Source organism: Emydura macquarii, unplaced genomic scaffold (genome assembly GCF_026122565.2).
Source record: "Emydura macquarii macquarii isolate MOO-44397 ecotype Brisbane River unplaced genomic scaffold, CSIRO-AGI_Emac_v2 contig_2768, whole genome shotgun sequence".
Classification (NCBI taxonomy): domain Eukaryota; kingdom Metazoa; phylum Chordata; order Testudines; family Chelidae; genus Emydura; species Emydura macquarii.
Window position 1 is genome coordinate 40,838,514 of NW_027132905.1, and position 12,454 is coordinate 40,850,967.

The following is a 12,454-nucleotide window of genomic DNA, read 5'->3' on the forward strand; positions in this document are numbered from 1 at the left end:
TGACTTCAATGTCACCCACCAGTGTTGGGCGAATCTGCTCTCCTTTTGCAGCCTGCCCTGACCTTGGCATTTTCAGATGGCTACCCTAGGCACAGACAGGTCACACTAGGCTGTGCTAATCCCTTATGAACCTTCAATTTCCTTTTCTTTGCCATTTATTTTTTGTTAATCTGTTTCAACAGTGTAGGTGATGGCTTCAATACTTACAGTAAAATCAGATGCAATATTTGTCCTTTGCACTGTACTCCATCCAATTGTTAAAAAAAAAAATTGTTTCCTTCTCCAGACACCCCCATTTTTAATGTTAACTTTCTGGCTTCTAGGATTCCTCCCCTCTACTTTTAATCATTCTTTAGTTAGTAATTTATTTCTATTTTCAAAAATTACTCTGGATCCTTTAATCTTCAAGATTCCCCCAGACCCAACTTCCTTGCTCTCACTTGTTTGTGAATTATTTGAGCATGTGCCTCTTGGCTTAGTTTTGAATTTCTCCCTTACTGTGACATAGCTGACCCCATCAACCGGATTTTACATCAGTCATTCGATGGAGACGGCTTTAGTAAAGTCTTTAATGATTTAACTATCACTAAATCCTAGGGCTTGTTGCTATTTTAAATCCTTCTTCAATTATCAGCTACTTTTGAAATTATTCATTAGTGTTGCTGTTCATAGACCCTCCTTGATTTTTGGCTTTTGGGAGATGTGCACTAAGAACTTATTTAACCAAGTACATGTCCCTCAGAGTTCTCAATAATGACAATAATCAGCCTTTCAACAGATATGACTAGGATCCTTATTTTTATGCCATTGGTGAATGAGTTAAGAACATAAAAGATTTTAATATCAGCTCCATGCTGAAAACATCCAGATTAATTTTCAAAATGTATTGCCAATATATGTCTTCAGATTAAACATATAGATGGTTTGGATGCAACTGAATTTAGTGCTACAAGTGAGATTTTTTTATTGATTTCTGCTATGTTTATATAGAATTCCTAGTTCACTCAACCAGTATACTTCCATCAGTGACATCACACTCCTCATCAGTATCTGGCCCAACCCGGGGAAGCTAATGATCCAACCAGCAGACCAAATTCAGTGATGAATCATGGTCATGTGCCACCTGAGGCACACTGCACATATGCTAAGAAGAGAAAGAATCTGCAAGTCCTTTTTCACTTATTTTGCCTTTGTTTTTCATTAATTCAGTTGTCCATATTTAGCATAACTTCTTTAATATTAAAAATCAGTTCCTTTGTTCTGCTACTGAAATCCTGTATCATGTTAATTATTTATTTTTGACTATAATGTTCTTTTTTAATTAATTCCATGCTTCATGAAAAATTTCTGTTGCTAATTCTCCCTGTCTTCCTTTACTGTGTAGAAGTACACAATGCAAATATAATGGATACAAAGGCTTGTCATTAGATTCATGAGAGGTGAGTATTTACTAAATTGTGAAACATCACCCTTAGGATATAGTGTCTTTGTTGTCCATCCCACCAAGTTCAGTAGTACTAAGCAGAGATACTTCCAAGTGGAAAATCCATCTTTAAAAACCTGTCCTTTCAACAACAACAAAAATTGGTATTTTTGGCTAAACCAGTTCCTAGAAGGAAACCAAGAAGTTTTGCCACGGCTGATGCATATATTTTGCTGTGTGCACATGTGCACATTCATGTGCTTTAAGAACTTCAAGTGAATGCCTGTCTTCAATATTTTTTTTCTTCAAGCTACTGAGAAGGAACCTAGACCATAGTTCTGATTATATGCAAAACAAAAACAAACCCAAATTCCCTCTCAAAATCATTGAATGTTGAGCATTACCAATTTGCAGCAATGCACCATAACTCTGACATAATATATGAACTTTTAATATGAAAGAGCTCGTTAATGGTAATGTAGGTTTTATTTGGAGATCTTCCTAATCTGGTTTCAAGCCTACAGATTTTACATCAAGGGGACTACTTGCACCAAGTAAGGGTTAGCAGGATTGGGTCACTAACCTGAAAGAGAAACATCTCCCTATTCTTTGTCAATAAAGCAGACAATTCAGAGTTTATGCCTGTTTTCCTGCAACAATTATAACTCCTGTCAGAAAAGGATACCAAAAATACACACCCCATATATTCATAGATAGAAGCTAAACCAAGATGGTTTCAATTTTCATTTTGTTCTGTTGCTTTTTATTTTGCCTCTTGGCCCAATATCAATTACCATTTGCTTCTGCAGTTTTTAGCAAGAGTCGCTATTCTCTGTCACAACCTGATGCATGTGTCACATCAGCTTATTTTATATTCTTATTGTTCCACTACTTAACATGATTCATTCCAATAAGATACCTGTACTGCATTCCAATACCTGGCTCTCCAGATACTTAGAAACAATCTCTATAAATACAACGAGAGTTCTGTAGTACTTTAAAGACTAACACATTTAATTTCAGCAGGCATAAGCTTTCGTGGGCTTCAGCTCACTTCCTCAGATGCAGTTGGTAGAAATAATACAGCAAATATTGGCAACATATATAGGAGGCAACATATACATATCCAAAGGCATAGACAACAATGGGGTAGGTGGATGAAAGCCAGGTACTTGAGGCCTAATGACAACCATTAATTGACAGAGCCAGACGGGTACCCAGAAGTCACCTACTACAGGACAGACCCAACAAGGAAAACAGAACACCACTGGTCATCACCTACAGTCCCCAGTTAAAATCTCTCCAACACGTCATTAAAGATCTACAACCTATCCTAGCAGATGATCCGTCTCTCGCTCAGGCAGTGGGTGACAGACCCATCCTGGCTTACAGACAGCCCCCCAACCTGAAGCAAATACTCACCAGCAACCATACACCCTACAAGAAGTCCAATCCAGGAACCTATCCCTGCAACAAACCCCATTGCCAGCTCTGCCCACACATCGACTCTAGTGACAGCATCACTGGTCCTAACCACATCAATCACACCATAAGGGGCTCATTCACCTGCACATCCACTAATGTTATATACACCTTCATGTGCCAGCAATGCCCCTCTGCCATGTACCGTGGCCAAACTGGACTATCACTTCGCAAAAGGATAAATGGACACAAATCAGACATAAAAAATAATAACATCCATAAACCAGTCGGAAAACACTTCAATCTCCCAGGACACACTGTCTCTGACCTGAAAGTTGCTATACTTCTCCAAAAAAATTTCAAAAACAGACTTCAGAGAGAAACTGCTGAGTTAGAAATTAGCTGCAAATTTGACACATTCAAACTGGGTTTAAACAAGGATTTGGAATGGCTCTCTCATTACAAGAAGTAATTTGCTCTGATCACCCATTCTCACCTCCTACTCAATGGTGTTGTCATTAGGCCTCAAGTACCCCGCTTTCATCCACCTACCCCATTGTTGTCTATGCCTTTGGATATGTATATGGTGCCAATATTTGCTGTATTATTTCTACCAATTGCATCTGAGGAAGTGAGCTGAAGCCCACGAAAACTTATGCCTGCTGAAATTAAATTGGTTAGTCTTTAAAGTGCTACAGAACTCTTGTCGTTTTTGCTGTATACAGACTAACATGGCTACCCCTTTGGAAGTCTCTGTAAATGATAGCCTATATCCAATTTATTACAAGGTAAGATATATATTCGTCAGAATTACTACTTTGATCTCTGTACAAATTAACTCAGGTACAAATTATTCTTTCCAATTCTGATCTCACCACCTTTAGCTTCCTCTTAACATTTATTTTTCTTAAAATTTTTCATGTGTTAAGAGAGTCTCACACCACAGAAGGTTTTCTTGAAATGTTTCAGATTTATAAGCCAAGGTGTTTGAGAGGTGTGAAAAAGTAGTAGAGTTTCACTTCTGAAAAAGGTTCTCTAATTTTTTTCAGATGTCCTAAAAACTGCCCACAGCCACAATAAATGTACAGTAGCTTGAAATAGCCATTCCATTAAAAAACCCAGTTCTCACAATCGTGCATGTCTCACATTTCCTTTTGGCCTAAAATTTCTCAGGGTTAGTCTCACTCCAAAGTATTTTGAATAAAATCATTTAAATTGTCTGAGCTATGCAAGCATGTCAAATAATGAAACTATATTTAAAAAGCCCTAAGATGTTTTTAACCCCCACACAACCTTGCAATTTCCAGGAACTTAGCTCTGTTTGAGGCCAGATACCTTTGTCATATTTGAAGTTACCTGATTAAGAAGTTGTAACTGATGTACGCAGAAATTATGAAAATGAAATGCTAAGTGATCATCATTTTAATTATAAAATCAAATTAAGTTGTGTACTAAATATGCTATTACAAAATTGGAGGTGTACATTTAATTTGTGTATACACCAGGAGATAGAGGGTTTTTTTAGCCAAAATTTTGTCCCATTGTTCACCTCTGTGATAGCATCTGTGGGAGTGCTAGTGCACACAGGTCTCCAGGTAGCCACTGGGTATGTTTTGAGTCCTGTCTCATATATGGCCCAGATCCTATAAATGCCAGTAACAGCTGGTATCCTGACTACAGTGGTAGCCATGATAAGAATTTTTAGGAAAATAAAGGCCTAATACACTTTCACACTGAAGACACATTCATTCCGTATGTAATAATTCATTTCTAGCTTGTGTTTTCCTTTCTTATATTTCCTTGCCAATTTTGCTTATTATATATACACGTGTGTTTAAACAAACACCTTCATAGCTCAGTCTCTCAATAATCTAAACTTACAATATTGAGTTTGTGACAACTAAATTATTCCTCTTAAAAAAGTGATACTACAAATATAAGACCATGACAACTTCACATTCAAGCAGAAGAAAAAGCTGGTTTGTGAGAGAAAGCTTTTATTCCAAGACAGAGACAATAATAAAGAATAGAATTCAAGAGATACTGCTTTTTGCAATTTCTTTTCTCAGGTTTGAGTGTGCTAAGATCTTGATTCAAATCCAGATAAAGTTTACTCCCTATATTAACCAAGCCATGCAAGGGCAAAGGATTATAGGCATCTAGATTGCAATACAGCTTCACTGTACCGTTTACACATTTCTCCTACTTGCTATATTTATTTTGAACTTCCAGTGCTGCTAGGTGGCACACAGACAAAAAACAACTAACAGGAATTTGAATCACACAGTTATTTGAAAAATAAATAACTCTGAAACGATTGCTTAACCCTGAGATCACCGCAGTAACTAATTACAAGAGTCTGTATTAAAGGGAATTTATAAGACCCTTACAGGACACCATACCATAACTACACACTAACATTGGTAGTGCATATCAGCAGGATTGTCTGGGTAAGCAAAAATACATAATAAAATTGCTCGTATTAAAAATGTCATCCACTAGTTGCAGGGAACCCATTAAATTATAACATAAATGTAAAACAACGAGAGTCCTGTAGCACTTTAAAGACTAACAAATTTCTGCAGGCATAAGCTTTCGTGGGCTGCAACCCACTTCGTCAGATGCAACATAAACGTAAGGTGTCATTTAACACATGTACCAAAATATGACAAAATTACACTTGATATCCCCAAGTGGACATCCATTACCACTTTAGTTGGGTTCCTTCTTATTTCTTATCCAAAGGCCACAGTCACACTGAAAAGCTGAATACTTTCCACTTGTGATTAACAGTTCGTTTTCTTTAATCAGCATAGCAATGAATGCGAACAATCTGCATTTTAGCCATTTTGACCAACAAGCTGCCAGATGGCAATCTAACTTGTATTCTCAAATGCCAAATCATTTCATCATTCCAGTCCCAATTCTCTCAGTTATCCACAGCTCCTTTTGACAGCTAAAGAATGCTCTCCTCTTCCAACATACAGGTTGGCTCCAGCAGCCACTGAGACTATCCTGGACCCCACCCATACTCCTGGTCTTCCCAGGATTCACTGTATTCTTGAAAGCTACAAATGCAGTCTTGCACTCCTCCCCCACTTCAGGCTTATGCCAAATTGTGATGTAACTGTTCCAAGTTACGGGACAGTGAAAGTCTGTCCTACCTACAAACCTGTAAACTACAGCATGGCTTTCAGATGCTCTTCTGTGGAATTAATCATTTACAAACAGAGTGTCCTTCACAAAATGGTTAAGTCACTTTGAATCCATACTGACAGTCTCCGAGTGAATTATTTTTTTAAGCTCTTGTCCGCATTATATAATAATTCTGCACAGGAGGAACCCTGCACAAGTATAGAACCCCACTAGATTTAATGGGGCTCTGCATGGATACAGACATACGGTATTCCTGTATGGAGTTAGTTGTGGAATGGGGCCTAACATCACAAGCAACAAATAAAGAGTGTGGGAAAAGAACAGTCAACCTTTTTCCTTTTTTAAAAAATATTGACTATATCCACTGCATCTTTCTATCTTTAACTGACTAATTTCTTGTAGGCATAATGGAGAAAAGATCCAAGGTCCCACCCATAAATCCAGGAAGGAAAGCCTCACAGTTTTCTCATCCAAAGTCTGTATTTCAGAAGGGGCCATAAGAGTCCACATGCTTACACTCCAAGTACCCATAGCAAAAAGAGAGCAGGTCCATTTAGTATTATATGTAAATGTTGAGGAACAATTTTAACTCAGACTTTCAGGGCAGTTCTCATACATTCATGTCAAATTTTTTTTTTTTTTTTTTTTTTTTGTCAAACTAAAAAATAAATACTCGGGTCCAGCTAATTCGCTTACAAAATGACTAATTACAAAAGGCCTCCAATAATAAGATATTTAAAGAAAATGTCAGACTAAAAATGACAACTGAGTGACTGACCTCCTTGAGTCAGGCACTGCTGACCAAGAAACAGAAACTGAGGATTAGCGGTAAATTACATATACTTATAACCTTGGGGTAGTCACCAGTGTGTGTGGGCACAAAGACTTGTGATCAACTAAATTTATCTACTGATTCTTTTACTGGGTTCTTATTCAAATACACTTGAGGTTCACAGTAAAAGGGAAGAGGTTATGTAACTGAGGACACTAAGAGTGCAACTGAGCCATTTGCAGTGTCATAAGCCCACTTAAAAATATATCTGGTACAGAAGAAAATAATGTAATGTGGAAAAAAAACAGGTTTTTTTACACTGACAACCAAGGAAGTTAAAGTTCAGGATCTTACAGGTGTCCATTTTAAATTGCTATTTTTGAGAACTATTTGTCAGAGTTATGTGTGCGCATAAGTAAATCAACAGGTGCAATCTAAATTGCTGTAAAATGTAAACTAAAAAAATAAATAAAATGTAAAATAATAGTAACAGTTGTACACTTAAGCCTTTACACCCCCTGATGTACCCTTCATTCATGCAGTATTTTTAAAAATAAGAAATAAAGGGAAAGAACAAAAACAGGAATAAGACAAGACGCTAGGTGAACAAATCCTACAGTGTTCATCAGTGTTCACCTTGCTATAGGTATGATTAAGAAGCGACTTCTATTGTATAATTCATCTGATATTTTGAGTGAATTCAGAAATTTATAGAATTGGCTCTAAAAACTCATTCAGACTGAAATAGGAAATCTAATCATATGCACACAATTTTTTTGTTGTCCACGTTACACTGTATGCTACCCTTATTACTAACTTCAGTTGTATTCCCACAGTGCTGTAGCTCTGAAAAGCATTTATTCTCTATACTGAAGTTTAATATAAGCTAGGCCCATTAGGGATTGTCAGTAAAATGAAAACAACCATGTTAGTGAAGTTTCAAAAACAGATACACTATAGGCCTAACTTTCATAAATATTTTATTAACTACTAATACAATACTACAGATTTCTAATTAAAGTGTATGTGTTTAAAGGCATATGTTTTGACCATGTATTAAGTGTAATACACAAAGAAAGGCCCATTCCATAATGTGCATCAAAAACAGTATATTAGTCACTAAACTTGTATGTGATGCAAAGGTGCATTATATGCATATACATCTCATTTAAATTTTAACAGGTCCACTGACGAAATACTTAACCTCAATGAGCCTTAGATCTCTGTAATACAACATGTCAAATGGCATTTTTTCCCTAGAGCATTAGGAACAAACAACTCTGTCCAAACAATAGCAAAGGTTTGATTACTTTTATTGTCATATGAAGTCATTGTTGGATCTAAAAATTAACTCACCTCATTGCATTTAGAATATTATGGAATTCCAAGATGTGTATTTTACATACACTATGTGCTGCAAAATTCTGCCACAATGGGTTGGATTAAAGGAGAAGGAGTCTCAGCCTTAAAGCTATGTTCTCTTGCTTTTATGGATTAAGTCAAATTCTTAATGTTGTGTATCTTGGCATGTATACTGATTTGCAGCTCAATAAATACACCAGAATTCCCCCTCTCTCCCCCAATTAATTATATACTAGTTCAGGTTCCAAGCATGTTAAGTCAGGATATTAAAAGATTTAACAAAAAACATTTATACAGACAATGAATGGGCAAAGAATATTGAGGACAATAACTGTTTCTAGAAAATCAGAACCATGCAAGGGAAGGGGGAAGGGAGGGAGAGAATCTGATCTTAAAATATATCCCCCGCTCCCCCCCTTTTTTTTTTAAAGAAAGCTTGTAAGAGCATTTAAAAGAAAATATTTTCATTAATTATGTACTACTGATCTCATCCCAGACTCTAAATAATTCAAAAACTTCTGACTTTTTCTGCATTATGCAGTGAATAATACTGCATACTGAATACACAAACAGGCATCTCACTTTTCTTTTTCTTTCCGCCTGTTCCAAATACAGGAAAAGTACACATTGAAAAAAACAATTACCACAGAGCATTACAAAAAAAAAAAAAAAAAAAAAAAAAAAAGCCTTTTTAGCAACAGTACTCACTCTGTTAAAGCGTTTGGCTTGAAACAGATGCCCATTCACTCGGTAGAGCTTCCTCCATCTTCTGGCTCCACGTCGGTAGATTGATTCTAAGAAGGAAATCAAAAAGGTGTAAAGCAGCAGCATAGTAGCATAGCAATACCACATACACCATGTCAAGCAAGCTGTGACTTAAAACATTCTTGCTTTTCTAAACGTTAATGCACAGCTAAAATTCCTGCGGACAGGATCAGGATTTTTTTAAAAAAAAGAATCCTTAAATGACAGCTTCTGGAGGATGTGCTTTTGCCACTGCCTCTCCCTTTTCTCTATCCCCCTCTCTTTTTCCTCACATGATTATAATCTTGTTAGTGCCTTGGTGGCTTGCTGTTTCAAGCTCAGGTGAGATGGATAGATACAGTTAAAGAAACAGTGTTCCTCTATATACCTCAGGATACTTATCTCACTATGTCACCTTAATGTGTAAATATGTAAAGGACATGTTAGCTGATAGTAATGGATTATACAGTATTAAACATTACAAAATCTTGTGTGTCCTGTTTTTCAATCTGATTTCCCCTCTCACAGAAAACATCACCCAAGATCTTTCTTCCATACAATAAACAGTCCGTGTGCTTCTGTGATTAATTCCAATATATCCTTTTCAGAAGGATAACTTTTAATCATTTTAACACTATCCAAGAATTTATATAGAACTAGATTTAGGCAAACTGTAGGAAATACAGTACCTAGAATTGACTGCAAATTACTTTTGGTCACGCTGTGTCTCTCATCTGTGCTGTTTATCCCATGGATTAAATAGGATAATTAATGAAATAATTTAAATTTATATCAGTTTTCACAGGAAATAATGAACAGAACACCACAGAAAGTATATAAGCAATGGACTCCAAGCAGATAACAGTTGTGAAATTCAAAGTTTTATAAGATTTATTCTTTAATAATTTTAATGTATTTAGAAGTGAGAGATGAATAATGCTATAGCTATAAAACAGACAACATTATAACACCACAAAACTGAAGGTTTTTTTTAAAATCGATTTGGTTTTGGGCAATACCTACATATAAGTTGTCTTTCACCCATCAAGCGGGTTTCAGTTTCCTCAATAAGTGATTCCAGATATCAGATTAGTCCAAAAGGGTCTTAATTTCTCCTCAGTCATACTGCTATAGGCTGTCAAGTCCCCTTATTTTTCTTTCTAAGAGTCAAAAGCTGCTTCATAGAATCCTCATACAAAAGGGATAAACATTTTCCTCTAGGAATTTAATATGCTGGTTGTTAGGGCAGTCTCCTAACCAAACCAGCCTGACAATTGGTAGAGAATAGAGTTCATTAAATAATTTTTTCGATTCAGTGACCAAACCAAAAAAAAAAAAAAAAAATCCAAAAATAGTTTAGGTTCATTTCAAACAAACAAAAACTAATGGTTTTTGTCCCCTCCCACACAAACAGATTTGAAATGAAAAATAAGTTTTGCTGAAATGGTTTGTTTAGAAAAAACTGAAACAAACAGTTTTGACTTTTTGAAAAAAATTAAATTTTTTATTTGCCTGAAACGACTTGTTGAATTCCCCCTGAATTAAAGAAGAAATTTTGCAAACTCCCAAACTGCATTTTATTAGCTGGAACAGTTTTGCTTAGCTCTAGCAGTCAACAGCACCAGATTCTGATGCTCTAATCAGCTATCTAGTTATCCTATCTGCATGGCTAGATCCCTAACCCAAATCTCTCAAAAACCTGGGAACTTGAGTTACTTACAACTGACCTACTAAGATGTTCTTTGGCACATTATCTAGAGACATTACTTTAAAAAAAAGTAAAGATAATTTAACAGATTTTTAAAAATAAAAATTATAAGAATGAAACAAGCAAATTAATTTACAAAGGGAAAAGATATTTTAGTGCTTGTAAAAAATGAGGTCAGAACAAAAATTCAGATTACATTTAAAGAAGTGTATTTATAAAAATTTGCTTTGTTATGATACAGTGTTGAAGTTTGAAGTGCAAAGACAGTCAGCGTTTAATCCTTGGTAAATTAATTCAAAATCATCCTCAGTTCATCCTCTCAACTTTTTGGCTCAAGATGTCAGAAATAAATGTTAAATTTAAATACATATTTCTGAAGCTCATCTTCTCATAGCTCAACATAGTTTGACTCATTTGTAACAATGGCAAATGCACAACTGAGTAGTTAGACTACAACTAGATAATGAAGTAAAAATCTTCCAACAATGGAAAAATTAATTTAATTTTGAGCTAGCTAAAACCACTTCTGACTGTGTGCGTGCGTGCGCACATTGGTTTGGTGTCCAGTTTTTAAATTTCTCACTGTTTGTTCTACAAAACTAAGGCAAGTCATTTCTAGAAAGGGGACAAACCTGAAAACATTTGCACGCATGTGTAAATTTACTGATGACAGTGGTCCCATTGTAAGCACTTGCAGGATCAGGACCTTAAAAGAACGCCACAGTACCTTTACTTTTTTAAAATAAAGGGTTAATTGTTAGAAAAATGTCTGAGAAAAACTAAGTCTCTGTATACCATAGAGCAGTATTACCAAACTTTTCTCTGTTGTAGCACACCTTGATACCTTTAATTATTTTGAGGCATACCACCATATAGTCGCCAAATTAACTCATGAATATTCATGATCCAATTCAGAACTCAAGTAGTTTTTCAAAAAAACACCTGCTCAGGCCTGACAGCACACCAGTGTGACACTGCATGGCGGTTGGGAAACACTGCCACAGAGACATCAAATACAGTTGCCAGAGATGTAGCCTGCATGATGGGTTTGTGTGCCCACATGGATATTCATGATCTACAAAAATCTAAACTTTCATTAAAAAATAGGTTCTATTTTCATTGTTGCAAAGGAAATATTCCATATACAAATTTAGTGTAAGCAGTGCAGGGTAGTCTGCCTGAAACTATGGCTTTGAGAGATATGAACTTCACTGCCTACACTATTAATCCCAATGTTAACTCTAACGGAGTAATTGCACTTTAAAATATAATTAACTATTTCACTGCTTATTTAGCACTCAAATAGGGGAAAGGACTGGATATGAAGTTTACTACTTGAAACTGTAGAGCAGGAGAAGAAAACAGACATCATACAAGAGGTAAAGAAAGAGAAGGAAATGGGAAAGGAAATAAAAACACAAAAGACAGAAATAGCACAGGTCATCGAGAGGAGCATGTTTTCCTGTCATGTGATACTGAATGCAACAAATATATGATCTTATTTGTTCAGTAACTGGAAGTTTGGGCAAATTTCCCTGTGACAACAGTGGGAGATCAATTGTGGATTGCTCGCAGGGATGGTCTGCATTCCTAAAGAGTTTCAAACCTTTTAGCTAACAACAAAATGCTCTTGGAAATTGCCACTATCCCGGACATCCAGAAGCAATTATGGATTAACAGGCTGTGAATTTGGGTAATAATTGGCAGTCTTCACTTTCACCAGTTCCTCAGCTTGGTTCCCCTAGCCCACCATCATAACCATAGTCTTATCTGGGTTAAGTCTGAGTCAGCTCATTCTAATTGAAGTCTTAGTCCCAACAAGACCCTGGACAAGACTGTCTAAGTGTGACAAAGATGAAAAACTAAG

General features: G+C 36.0%; 1 protein-coding gene across 3 annotated transcripts in view; it reads right to left on the minus strand.

The window, feature by feature from the left end:
- PRKCZ (protein kinase C zeta) overlaps positions 1-12,454 on the minus strand; it is a 146,772-nt gene that overhangs the window by 66,926 nt on the left and 67,392 nt on the right. For all 3 annotated transcript variants that reach the window (XR_010923481.1, XM_067567163.1, XM_067567164.1), the window contains one exon: positions 8,844-8,929. Coding sequence is in view for 1 of the 3 variants with exons in the window: in XM_067567163.1 (XP_067423264.1) it covers positions 8,844-8,929 (86 nt within the window). In the remaining 2 variants the exon portion in view is untranslated. The remainder of the gene's footprint in view (positions 1-8,843; positions 8,930-12,454) is intronic.